This window comes from Simochromis diagramma, unplaced genomic scaffold (genome assembly GCF_900408965.1).
Source record: "Simochromis diagramma unplaced genomic scaffold, fSimDia1.1 OVJJ01000091.1, whole genome shotgun sequence".
Classification (NCBI taxonomy): Eukaryota; Metazoa; Chordata; class Actinopteri; order Cichliformes; family Cichlidae; genus Simochromis; species Simochromis diagramma.
This window is the reverse complement of record NW_024386901.1, coordinates 1,061,394-1,074,644: the sequence shown is the minus strand read 5'-3', so window position 1 is coordinate 1,074,644 and position 13,251 is coordinate 1,061,394. Positions and strand designations below refer to the sequence as shown.

Sequence of the window (13,251 nt, the reverse complement as noted above, 5' to 3'; positions counted from 1 at the left end):
AATAAGACCATTCATAGGTATATGGTCTTTGTTTTAAGGGAGACTAGTGTTCAGAGGTGTGATGAAGACAGTGGAACATCTTTGATCGCTCATGTGATTATACATGACACCATTTGTAATTACATTTCCGTGATGTTATTTCATTATCAAATCCAAAGTGCTATAGAGCCAACTCGAGCAAATTCCTTCTTCTTTTTCCCCAGGAGGCTCCAAGAAGTGGCCGTGTATTCTCAGGGATTCAGCCTACTGGAGTGCCCCACCTGGGAAATTACCTGGGTGCTCTGGAAAACTGGGTGTCCCTGCAGGACCAGTACCCCTCAGTCCTCTACAGCATTGTGGATCTGCACTCTATCACCCAGCCCCAGGATCCAACGCAGCTCAAGAGTAACATACTGGACATGGCAGCCAGCTTGTTGGCCTGCGGTATCAACCCAGAGAAAGCGATACTCTTCCAGCAGTCTCAGGTGAGTTGGGCATGTTTGATTGATGCCGTTTATAAATATATATGATGTGTTATCTTTGCTGTGTAGTTCCCTACATAGTGTGTTGGATGCATATACACTTCTGTCTATAAATGAATACTCACAGGTGGAGAAAGTACTATTTATATGTGATAAGTAATGCAACCCAACATGCGCTTTGCATGTATATATAATTTAGATTTCACACTCATGTCTGCAGATTATTTTTCACATTTCATGTGGTTATCAAGTAGAGAGCACATCAGTGTTTGTTTAAGAAAAGAAGTGCCCTTTTTTGTCTTTTTTTTTTTTTTTTTTTTTAAAGCTGGGCAGCTTCTTCTCTCATTGCTGGTTTTTCAAAGAAGAAAAACGGTTTATTTTCGTGATGTCGACTCTCATATTTACCTTCCTACATGCTGACAGACCCCAAAATGTTTATTTCCTTGCTCCTGATTCTTATCTCCAATGTGTGCTCAGCCAATTCACAGAGCCTGTAAAAACACAAACTGACACAAACCACCGTTAAGTCCTTCTTTAGGCCACGTGAAAGAAACTGAGAAGGATAACGACAAGTCTTAACATTTGCAGCACTTCAGCACATCATCCCCGAATTTAGGCTTGAGCTCACACTGACGATGGAGAGAGAGAGAAATCAGAACAGCTGTTTGCTTCTCCCCTGACACCACATGTGTATTTTTCTTTTCTTACTCACAAGTTAAGTTGGGTGGGTGCGTGTGTATGTGTGGATAGTTCAGTCCATCTGTGTTTCTTTGCCACCCACTCCTCACACACACACACACAAACACAGAGTCCTATTTTTATTCTTGTTTAGCTTCATGCCACATAACTTGGCAGCAAGGCGACCCCCGTGTTGAACACGCCCGCTCCACATGTAAAAATACGATGGCCGCCCAAAGAAAATACTGGGCTTAATTGAAAAAATGCAAAGAGTTGGTGACGAGCTAAACTCGGAGGATTTGCGGATCTGCTGATTCATTGACTTCATTTTTTAATACCACTGAGTTTTATAAGTATTGACCAGAAAAGTGGATTTACTGTGTTGGGACAACTGTTAGCTGTTCTCTAAAATCCCTTCTTTGCAGCCTTAGGAGCTGCTGCCATGGCTGTTACTGTCAGTCTAATGCTGATATGATCCGTAACATTAGCATATCTCTCGTTGCGGGGCTTTCTTACAATACAGCATGAATGGAGGCTGTGTTTTTACTAAGCCTTTTAAATATCAGCGTTTTATTGCACTGTTCAAACCATATCCTTGCCCTCTCTTTGTTGTCATCGACATCTGTCCCATCTCTTGTCTGTCTGCAGTGTGTAATGCATACCGGCCCCCTACATGCTAGCCTGAAATCCTGCTTTATGTCCCTGCTGTCTGCTGTTGACATCATGCTCCCCAGAATGCTTTTCAAGCTGCAAGAGACGGAGAGGATGGCAATATAGTCAGCGTCCATAAACTTTAATTTGCTGAAGCACAAGGATATTTCCTGCATCCCCAAACACTGGCTGTTAGACACAGAAGCTTTTTTTTTTTCACATCGGGTTAATTTACTGCTACCAGATGCATCAGCTACACTGCATTAACATTCACCTCTTTGTGTTGTGGTTTATTTGTCCACATGTAAAAACCATTTCCTTAATCCTCTAATTGAATAACCAACCTACCTCCACTGAGAGTGAACGGTTGTCTGTGTGTATGTGTTAGCCTGGCGAGCTGTGCAGGGTGTACCCTGCCTCTGGCCCTACGGCAGCTTTGATAGATTTTGAATTAAAAGATTTCAGTTATGAGCTTCTGAGAGAGCTCTACTTTCCATATATACAAAGTTCTTTTCCCAGTAGCTAATTTGCTGCCAGGATTATTAAAATAAATGATCGATAAAGGTATAGAAATCCAGCATCGGTGTATGAAGTTTAGGCTGGGTCAGCTTTTAGTCTGCCAGTATTTATTTGTTAGTATCCCACTTATTAAACACATTAAAAAAACTGATACAATGAGTATAAGCCTACAGGTGAGAGTGGGTGCACCTGTGTGACAGGCAGAGGTGTAAAAAGGCAGTATTCTTCTCTTCCACTTAGAGGCGCCAGGGAGTTACCCTCCTTTTCCTCCACCCCAGCTGTCCCGTGGATGACTTTTTATCCATCCGTCTGTGTTTGTTTAATCTGCCTGCGTAATTTATTTCTTCTGTTTATCTCTTTGGTGCCTCCCTGAGGTTAGGCTCTCTTCTTTAATTAACTGGACTAAGCGGTGCAGTGAGTTCAACGTGCTTGGGAGTTTGCATGTATACAGCAGCAGGAGGTTGGCTCTTGTACACATGTAACAAACAGTGTTGGTTTCTGTTAGATTTCGTGTAAAGAAATCTCTTCATGACTGCAGCTTATAAGGTACCGACTGGTGAGCCAACAAGTTCGTAGATATTTGTGATTCAGCCATATTAATCTGTAGTGGTAATATTATTAATATTGCAGCCTGGTGATAGATTGAAAGGTGTATGCTGACATTTGGATGTGTCCCCACTCGTCACTGCAGGTGTCCGAGCATGCTGAGCTCTCCTGGATCCTCGGCTGTCTCACCAGTATGCCTCGGCTCCGCCACCTACCACAGTGGAAGGTGAGATCTTCTCCAGCAGACACTTGTGTATAAAATGATCACGCACAAGTCTTTATTTTTGTTGTTTGTATCAGTGCTCATTTTAAAATAACAAATATAATTAAAAGAATTACTGTGGTGCAGATTTCACTCATGCAGCACCAGCATGTGGACATGAGTAAAGAAAACTATGTCTGAAACCAAACCGCATCACTTGCTGGTAAATATACTTGTATATGTATCCTTCTCTACCCATCTGTACTTCTCTGAGCCTGGGCCTTCTTAAATGGTCTTCCTGTTAAAAGGGAGTTCTTCCTCCCCATTGTGGTTGCTTAGTATGTATATGTATGTAAGTATATGGCAAATGGGTCAGCTACATGTTAAAGATGGCTTGCATGTATCCACAATCAACAAAATTTCCTAAAACATTCAGAATGATTAAAAAATAATAAAATACAATGCAAATGCAATCAACCAGTTAGCCTATTGGAACCTTTAGAGAAAAGTTGTTACTATGAGACATTCATGTCATTGTTGTTTAAGGACGGAGTAATATTTATGATGCATTATATTTTTATATGTTTTCATAATCTTGTCTCTTTTGTCTTTTACTGTGCAAACTGAATTGATTTATTTAAATGTGGCCCGTTAAAAATGCAGTAATGCTTTACAAGTCACTACGAGCATCTGTCAAAATTTAAAGCAATTCATTCAAACATTTAAATGTTGAACGGCTGAGAAGGAGCAAGTGCCGCGGTGGTCGGGCGAGCTTGTGAACAATGACAGAGCGTCGGTGAGAAGAAAATAATAAAACATTTTCTGATAGTTTCACGCTACGCTTCTGAACACAATTAAACGCAACCACACCCCCGCACAATGCAGGAAAAGGGCTTCTCGGTTGGATTTTGCATGGCCTCTCTGCTCTCTGTGTGTGGGTGTGTGTGCTAGCACTGCTATCGGTCAAACAGACAAACATCTGCAGCTCTTTACACATCAGTGACAGGCGGAGAGCCAGAGTTGTAACCTGGTCAGTGTGATTTTAGAGACTCAGGAGCTATGCACAGCCAGCATGTAAAGGACATACAGGCACCCACATACACTAATACAAACTGGAAGTTTCTGGCAAAGCGATGACTCGGAGATATAACTTCTGTATATATTTATACAATATCTACAAAACACAGTTATAATTATAAAAGCTGCAAACGGAGTTTGTAATGTTATAGCTATTTGCCCTCATGGCTACATTTGTTAGTGTGTTATAACTATGTTATTACACATAAAGCAGGGAGTCTTAAATAATTACCATGTAGAAATAGATCCTTTATTTTTTCTTCAGTTCATGTGAAACTGGAATAAAAAAATGTTTATTCACCAATAAAAAACATTTTATTTTTTTAAATGAACCTTTTCTTGGTGTCGTAATTTCCTTTGCTGTTCAATGCAAAAGTTAAAAAGCTTTATGTAGCACGCATTGAAAGTTTTTCATTATGTCCCCAGTTTGCTGCTACTGTTTCTGGATGTTACAGATTGTGAGTGTTTTATAAATCACTTCCTGGCATTCGGAGGAAATACATGTAAACATTGAGTGACTAAATGCTTTAAATTGTTGTACTCTTATAGACTGCAAGTAGATGCAATGGAAAAATTTGAATTTAATTGACAATAAATGTAAATCTACTCAAAATTGTGACACAACTTCAGCACAAAAAAAAATCCAGATTTTTGTAACTGAAGTAATATTTCAAACACAAATCCCACCATATCAGTTCTTACCTTCAGTGGAACACTTAGAAATTAAATTAATTCCTCTGTTTTCTCTTAAGTTTCATCATGTCTGTGCGTTTTTATTTTGTTTCTCTGCAGCATTTGCCGCATTTTTAATTCATATAATTTTTCTCCACACCTAGGTGCAGTTTTAATACACGACGAGCGAGGACCAACAGAGCTCAAGTCTCTCTGTTCTTGTTCTCTGTTGCTCTTTAGAAAACACCTTTCGTTTACCCAACAGATGAGTTGATTTCAAAAATGGTGGAAAATGCCGCGCAAATTCATCCGTACCTCGATGAGTCATGAAAGTGAAAATGGCTCTTTATGGGGAAAAGGAAAAAAGTCAGCTTGAGTCCATCTTTCTCCTGTCTGGCTCTATTTCTGGTTGCTTTTAGTGTTTCTGCCTCATCGTTGTTCTTTTTCTGCTTCAACTTCCTTCCCTCTGTCTTTTCCTCCAGATGAAGAGCAAAGTGAAGAACGAAGGCAGCGTTGGTCTCTACACATATCCCGTCCTCCAGGCTGCTGATATTCTTCTCTACAAGTGAGATTTCCATTCAAGTAGCGTACAAGTTATATTGTGTGTGTGTGTGTGTGTGTGTGTGTGTGTCAGTCAGATAACTCGTATTTCTTAGGCTGTGTACCCTAAGCATTCACGGCTTTTCGAAAAACACTTCCAAAAGCCATTCCTTCTGTGAATAACTGATTTTTATATTCCAAACTCTGTTAAAGACTTTAAATAACTAATTTTCCCCCTATCATTTACAACTTCTTCCTGTAAAGACTGACTGTTACAGTGCTTTCTGTCAGGCTTCCTTATTTTACTTGATGAAGATGAAGCTGAGAAACCATGAAGGGGGATACATCCCTGCTGAAAGCATGGCTTGCAGCCTTTTGCAGACATGTGCGACCATCCTGTGCTCATAAGTGCATTTATCCTAGCAGCTGGAGGACAAAACAAACAAACAAAGGAACTGCAACAGAGGTCTTGCTTAAGTATCGGGCCATAAATGACAATATACAGTATCTCTCACTGAGGTATTACTTTAACAGCAGTTTCCTCTTAATGTTGTAGTTTCTTGTGACTGTTAAGTTTTATATTGTTACTTATGGTGCTGATAATTTATCGGGATGGCTGTGGATCAGCAGGTAGAGCAGGTCATCTACAGATCGGAACGTTGGTGGTTTGATGCCTGGCTGCTCCAATCTGCTCCAGACTGCAAGATACTGAACGCTGAGTTGCTCCCGTTGCGTTCATCTGAGTGTGAATGTGTGTGAATGTTTGCTAGAAAGCACTTGTATGTAGTAAAAAGTTGTCGCATAAATGCGCGTGTGAGTGAGACATGCAGAAAGTAGAATTAAAAAGTGCTATTTAAGAACCACTGCAGTTTACAAACCCCAAACAAAGTCCCAAATTTTAAACGGACCCTTTGTGTTTTGCCTCAGAGAGATTTGTGTTTTTAGCATCAAACCCTGATGTAGTTTGTGTAAATATCTGGGTCATTATGTATCTTCATCACTGGTTGTCCAGCAGCGCCGAGCAAAGTAGCAAAAGCTAAGCTAATCTTTTCCCCAGTGTTTTTATCTTTAAAGTAACCAGTTAAACTTCTGCTTCATCTTTGCATTCTTCTGCAGTGTTGGGACAACACTGGTGTTTTTACATTTATTCAAAGATAGTGAAGTTTCCATGTTTTCCATTCCAGTCCATAATGTGTGCTCAATATGAACCTGGAAGCTAAAATCGCCTCCACTAACATAAGAAAGAACGAAATGCGTGAATTAAAAGAGTAACTGCAATGAAAAAGGAGCAGAGCCAGTAATCCACATAACAAATACCAAACACTGTGAGCCTACTAACTTAAACTGATCGCGAGCAGTGTCCTAATTTAAATATTTTTATTATTTGATTTATTTTTGCAAGCTCTAGTTTGGCATCACCTGCCTGCACAAAGCCTACAAAATACTGTTTAGCAGAGAGGTTTACCCGGAGTACAAAAGAACAGCAGCATTTTTGGATACTTTTGGTTTTATTTTTGAAATCTCTGCCTCTAAGTTTTATACTTTTTTCCACCTCATTATTCACAACACAGAAAATCAATTCCACAGCATCTTTTTTTTCATTTTTATTTATTTTTATTACAGAGGCCATTTTCCTTTTAATCCACAGCACATGCCACCTGCTCTCAGAGGCCATTTCTCCAGCAGAACATAATTCCAGTGCAAAGTGTTCACAGTGCGATCTGTAATTTATCACGAGTAACGGGGACAGCGTGTCTGGCAACGAAGACTGCTGGTGAAAATGTGTTATTTTTAATATCTCACCTCTGCTGCGCGGGGGTGGAAAGAGAAACATAACGTGCAGATATCTCCAAATAAAACCTCAAAGTAGAGATTATAAAGAGGAAAAAAAATGCAATCTCTAATTTCTTTGCCTCTGACGTGTTCGTATAAATATCAGTGTCACACATTTCTGGTGGAAATTTGTCTGAGACAAAGAGTTTTGTGTGTGATCTGTGAGGTGCAGCCTGCTGATGAGGCGTCAGTGGGTTTTCACGTGAGATAAGTTGGTTGGGTTATTGTCTCGTAGCGTTTCCAAATTCGCATTTAGAAGGCATCTTCAGCTGTTTCTGGTTCAGCAGCCATATATCCAAAAGCTCATTTCCTGTGGAGAAACTGAGTCTCATCTCTAAAGAGAAAATTAATGAACTGCTTCCTCCTCCAGTTACAGAGTTGCCAAACACATGCTGAAAAAGTCTCCTGCAGTGACTCCAAGTGTCTCCAATTTGTCCTTGCGTCTCGCTCTGTATTTTAAACTCTGTGCTGTCACTGTGCACAGTGCTGCACGGATCACGTCTCTAATGTGCTGCTGTGGAATCATCTCTCTCAGGTCCACTCACGTCCCTGTCGGAGAAGATCAGGTCCAACATTTGGAGCTGGCTCAGGATCTTGCTCGCATCTTCAACAACCGCTACGGAGAGCTGTTCCCTGAACCCTGCGCCCTGCTCAGTAAGAATACGTGGCATGATGGCGTGTACACACTCATGATTTAGGCTTTTTAAGGTCAGCTTCTTAAAATCACGTAGCTCTCTGGTAGCAGCAGCTTTATGTTCTTATGTAGAGAATGTCATCATGTGACATTAAAGTCGCCTGTTTTAGTCTCTTTAGGCTTTAGCTGTGTAAGTGAGGCTTCACTTGTGCGATGGCCTTATGCTGTATATACCAAGTCATTATATTTTCAAATGTGCTTGTTGCATTTTATCAAAAAGTTTTTTTTATTTGCTAAGGGTTGCAGATTTTAGTTGATTTTTATTAAATCTCCATCTTTATGAAGTTTTCTGCTTAAATATTTTTTTTATATAAAGTCTTCTAACTGCCTGAAACAAGCTGAGTGCTATAAGTGAAGTGAATGTTTTTGGAAACTAGAATTGTTTTCCTGCATTAGAAGTAAAGCTTTCTTTCTGCCTTTCCATCCTTTTTTTGTCTTGAATTATTGTCTCCTCTGTCGGGAAAGTTTGTGATTGATTGGTTCAATTTCTCTTTCTCTTTTTATTTAATTATTTTTTTGTTGTTCCTGATCTAGAGCCTGGAATCTTTGGAAGTGTATTTTGAATCACATACAGAGCAAAACTGGAAAATGAAACTTAACTTAAATAGCTGAAGAAAAGTCAGTAGTAAGATGCTTCTGGGCCTAAAGCCTTCCCTAAAAGACGGTCATGGCTGGTTTAATCTTCCTGGAGGATTAACATGAACAGACAGGGTTTCCTCATTGCGACCTTACTTCTTTTTTTGGTTGTTTTTTGTTTATCTGCATAAATAGATATCACATTGAAATGAGAAAACTGGGAGAAAGTGTCTCGGTTTTATCAACAACAAAAAAAATATCAGGAACTAATCCAAATCCACGTGTCCGTCTGTATCCAGGGAATTTTCAGCCTCGGAGGATGTGTGCCGTCTCTGGCCGCTCGTGTTAAACAAAGTCCCAACGTTTGAATGGACCCTTTGTGTTTTGCTTCAAAGACATTTATATCACTGAAGTCATTTTTAGCCCTGATGTAGTTTGTGTAAATATCTGGGTCATAATGTATCTTCATCACTGGCTGCCCAGCGGCGCCGAGCAAAGTAGCACAAAGCTAAGCTAAACTTTTTTCCCAGTGTTTTTGGTGCATCTTTAAAGTAACCGGTTAAACTTCTGCTTCATGCCTGCATTCTTCTGCAGTGTTGGGGAAACACTGATGTTTTAAAATTCATTCAAAGATTTATTGCCTTTTCCCTGTTTTGTAAACTAAGTCGGAGTGGGACATGCTGTTTAGCTAAAGCTAAAAACCACCAACTGCAGGGCAGCCAATCAGAAATTAGAGCGAGGTTCAGGGGATTAAAACTGACAAGATTTGAAATACAATATGACGCCGTTATTATTAATATTTTCTTTTGAAACGTTTCCCAAAATGTACCAACCAAATGTTTTTATACACGAGGCCAACATTTTGAAAGATCCCACCCTCCTTTTACTTTCATTCCTCATGATTAGCGGTATGGTGGAAGCACGGGATGGAGTCAGTCATGTGTGCATTAGAGCTTTGATTAAAGAAATATTGTCTTCCTCTTGTATAATAATTAGAGAGGTAGATTTGGAGTGCATGTCATGAAGATGAGTTTAGAGATGTGTGTATGCGTATATGTGTGTGTCCGAGTGTGTATGCACTCTTGCGTGTAATCAGTCGGCAGTATATAGCTCATACCGGTGGACCCCACCCTCGTTTCTTGTCTTTGGCATAGCAGAGTTGGCAGTCAGTGGTCTTTCCTTTGAAATGAACCAGAGTGTTTTAATTTGCTTTAGATAAAGACATCTTGGCGTTGATGAACAGCCCACATGTGGCCTGCTTGTACAGGACCAAACAAAGAACTGGAGCTGGGGATGATTTTAAGGGTGAAAGAAAGAATGAAAGGAAATACCGGCTCCCGTCGTCTGCTGATCACTTCACACTCGCATACGTCTGTTTCACACCGGGATATTTTTACAAGCGCACACAAATGTGTCAGGCAATCCTATTTCAACCATCTGAACATAGAGGAATAAATGGAAAATTACACCTAGCACCTGAAATCTCCCCAAAATGCAGATATTTTAATAATTAGACGTTTAAGTCATATTTAAAGTGGCCTGACTGAAACGCCTTTTTGACCATTTAAAAAAATAAAGAAGAAACAAAGTCAGATTCTCTCAAAAGGCTGGGGCTCGCTTACATTGCTTTTAGCTGTCAGCTTGGACTGAAATCTGCACTCCAGACTTTTTTTGACTTGGTTTTTCATCGTTTGGCTGACCTACAGTTTGATTAGCAGAGGCTGTTAAAGTTAAACAGCCTGAGACGAGAATGTGTCGACACTGCTCAGGCTTCTGCGTCCACCTTTTGTCTCGGTGTAGATTTAGTACAAACAAATCTCAAAAGGCATTATTTTTAAAGCAATAGATTTCTCACGTGTTTGGATCTTTACTGGTGAACCGCTGTGGAATTAAAGCACTTTGAAGTCAAAATATTCTTTTTGGTACTCACCGGTATTTCCAAACAAAGGAAAAAAATCAGAGTCAGGCTTTAGTAAATATGTATTTGTGTTTTTTCTCCCTATATATATGTATATATAATATATATATTTTGTTGTTTTGAAGGCAAACCTTTACCCGTATTCCTTGGAGGTTATGTTTTTTGGTAGTGTTTGCATGCATATTATTGTGTCTGTAAACATGATTGGTTGAAAAGTTTTGAATGAATTCTTGTGAAACGTTGTAGGGGTGTAGAGAGGGGTCATACTAACGATCCATTAAAATTTGGCTCTCATCCACCAGGGTCCACTTAATGATTTCTTGATTAAACAATGAGAAAAATCCTCATGACTTCGAAATTATGATTCTTACAAATGTCATGTGTATTGTCAGCATATAGAAAATGCATTAAAAGTTTGTTTAAAAGATGACAAAAAGATTCTATATACGAGTAGATGGATTATAAATTCCCTTAAAAGTAAATACTGCCCAAAGATTGAGCTGCTTTGGTGGACGTTTGCACTTTGGTGCTTCTTGTCTTCCTCTGGGACCGGTGATGCTCAGCGTTGCCTCAAACATAATAGAAAGCAAATGCTTTCTGATTTAATCAGAACCTAAATTTCTTGACCTAATAATTTTGAATTTTGCCAAATTCCTCCACGCTTACGCGTCTCATTTAGAAATAAAAGTGTTTATTACACTGAGAGGTTTTCCTGATCCCTCTCGTTTCTCTCCGCAGGCTCAACACGAAAAGTCAAATCTCTCCGCGACGCCTCAGCCAAAATGTCCAAGTCAGACCCCCAAACGATGGCAACCATTTCCGTCACAGACACTCCTGACGACATCGCCCTCAAGATCCGACGAGCCGTCACAGACTTCACCTCTGAAGTTACTTTTGACCCGGAGACGCGTCCTGGTGTTTCCAACCTGGTAAACATTCACGCTGCCGTGTCGATGATAAGCGTGCAGGAGGCTGTGTCTCAGGCGAGAGGATTGGACACCGGAGCCTACAAGAAGCTTGTAAGCGAGGCTGTGATCCAGAGGTTGACGCCCATCAGAGAGGAAATCGAGAGGCTGGTGTCGGACCGGGCTTACGTGGAGCGAGTGCTGGCTCAGGGGACGTGCAGGGCGCGGGAACTTGCTGCACCTGTGCTCGCAGAGGTCCGACAGAGAGTGGGCTTCTGCTGAGAGACAAGAAAATGACCCCACATTTATACTGTGAGCCTTTCAGTAAATTACTGCTGCTGGTGGAAAAAGACTCAGCAGAGTGATGCTGGTCAGACTTTACAAGGGTGACTTCTTATTTTGCTCCGTGTATGTCCTCAGTGAAATCAAAGTGGAAGCTCGTCTTTCGATGCAGTTGTTGCATCTTATTTGCTTTTGCTCATGTTTTACATAATCATTCGCAGCCTGTTTATTGGCCTTCTGTTTCAGGCTGAATGGGTTTCCTCACAAGCCATCGTTTTATTTTTGTCATTATTATTATTTTTTTTAGAACATTTTATCTTCTTGTTTCGAGCGTGTCCAAATAAAGATTTAAAAGTTGTGAAAAATGCTTCTCATTTAAACCGTCTTCACTTACAAAAGTGAGCCAAGTGTGCTTTCACAATTAACCTCCTAGGACCTGGCGTCCACATATGTGGACATCACATTTTGGGTTATTTAGACCAAAATACTCAATTTTGCTCTACAAGGGCCTGATATCCACTTACAAGAACATAATACTGCTACTGTTCTATCGCAATTTTAAACGAATATCCTCAAATGTGGCTCTGATTTTTCATAAAAACAAAAATAAGGTAAAAAAAAAAAAATCTGGTAATTCTTTGTTTTTACATTCATCGGGCCCCAATATGCCCAAATATCAAAGAGAAATTAAAAATGCATGACGTGGAAGAGTTTGGGTCTTAAGAGGTTAAAGCTGCAGGATTAAATACTTAAAAAATAAACAGTGACATAATAAAAGCATCCATTCTAGATTCAACATGTGGAAGAGGTCCTGCTTCCTGACATTGAAAAGTTCTGTGTTTAGTTGGGAGAAAAAAGCTGAGTGAAAAAGATTTTTGAAATGTAAATATATTTGTCAGTATCATTTAAACATTTGCAGCTCAGCCGTTGTTTGTTCTTTTGCCCTGGGTGTCTTATTGACAGTTGTTTGTGCGTGTGTGTTTCAAGATGCAATGTGATTGAACAAAATGAATGAATCTATTGTAACATTCCTTTTTGATTAGCAGCCACATGTAACGTGCACGTAATTACACATTCACCACGCACACACACTTGTTTGAAGTCCCTTTATTCATTCATTTATTTCTTTTCTGCACTTTCCCATAAAGTGTCTGCTTACACAAACAAACACTGAGTTAGTCACTCAGGTTTTACACGCGGTCCATTAAACGCATTTATCCAGTTTACTGTTAACGAGGCTGTCCAATAGGAGGAACCGTTATAGTCCTGTAATACTTCAGCAGGGGCGTGAGATGTACCTTGAATATTTCAGTAGGAGCAGTGACTTTAAACATTTTCGCCCCACGTCTCTCCCTTCTTTTCTTTCTTCTCTGTTTTCTTTCCCGTGCTCCCTCTGCTTTTATTTCTCCTCTTTCCTGTTTTCTATTCTGTCTACGAGTGGTTATTTCATCAATTCTGCTCACTCCCGCTGTTATTATTCCTTCTTCCTACATTATACCCACTATTTTATTTTATTTTCTACTCCCTGTAATCAGCTTTCTGTTCTTCTGCAGGGGCATCCCCGGGGCCTGCACAAACACACACACGCACATCATGAAGCTGGACTGCGCTGTCGTTTTTCCATCCCGGTGTTTACCTGGGAACAGACCACATCCCTGCATGGTTTACTTCCCTTTTGCTGCCCCCCCCCCCCCCTC

The 13,251-nt window shown here is 40.1% G+C and overlaps 1 protein-coding gene across 1 annotated transcript in view; it reads left to right on the top strand.

Moving 5' to 3' along the window:
* The window catches only part of wars2 (tryptophanyl tRNA synthetase 2, mitochondrial), a 34,341-nt gene extending 22,269 nt beyond the window's left edge, over window positions 1-12,072 (top strand). The window contains exons 2-6 of the mRNA XM_040034689.1: window positions 204-464; window positions 3,001-3,081; window positions 5,289-5,371; window positions 7,715-7,833; window positions 11,106-12,072. Coding sequence (XP_039890623.1) covers window positions 204-464; window positions 3,001-3,081; window positions 5,289-5,371; window positions 7,715-7,833; window positions 11,106-11,554 — 993 coding nt within the window. The 3' untranslated portion in view covers window positions 11,555-12,072. The remainder of the gene's footprint in view (window positions 1-203; window positions 465-3,000; window positions 3,082-5,288; window positions 5,372-7,714; window positions 7,834-11,105) is intronic.
* The last annotated feature ends 1,179 nt before the right edge of the window (window positions 12,073-13,251 follow it).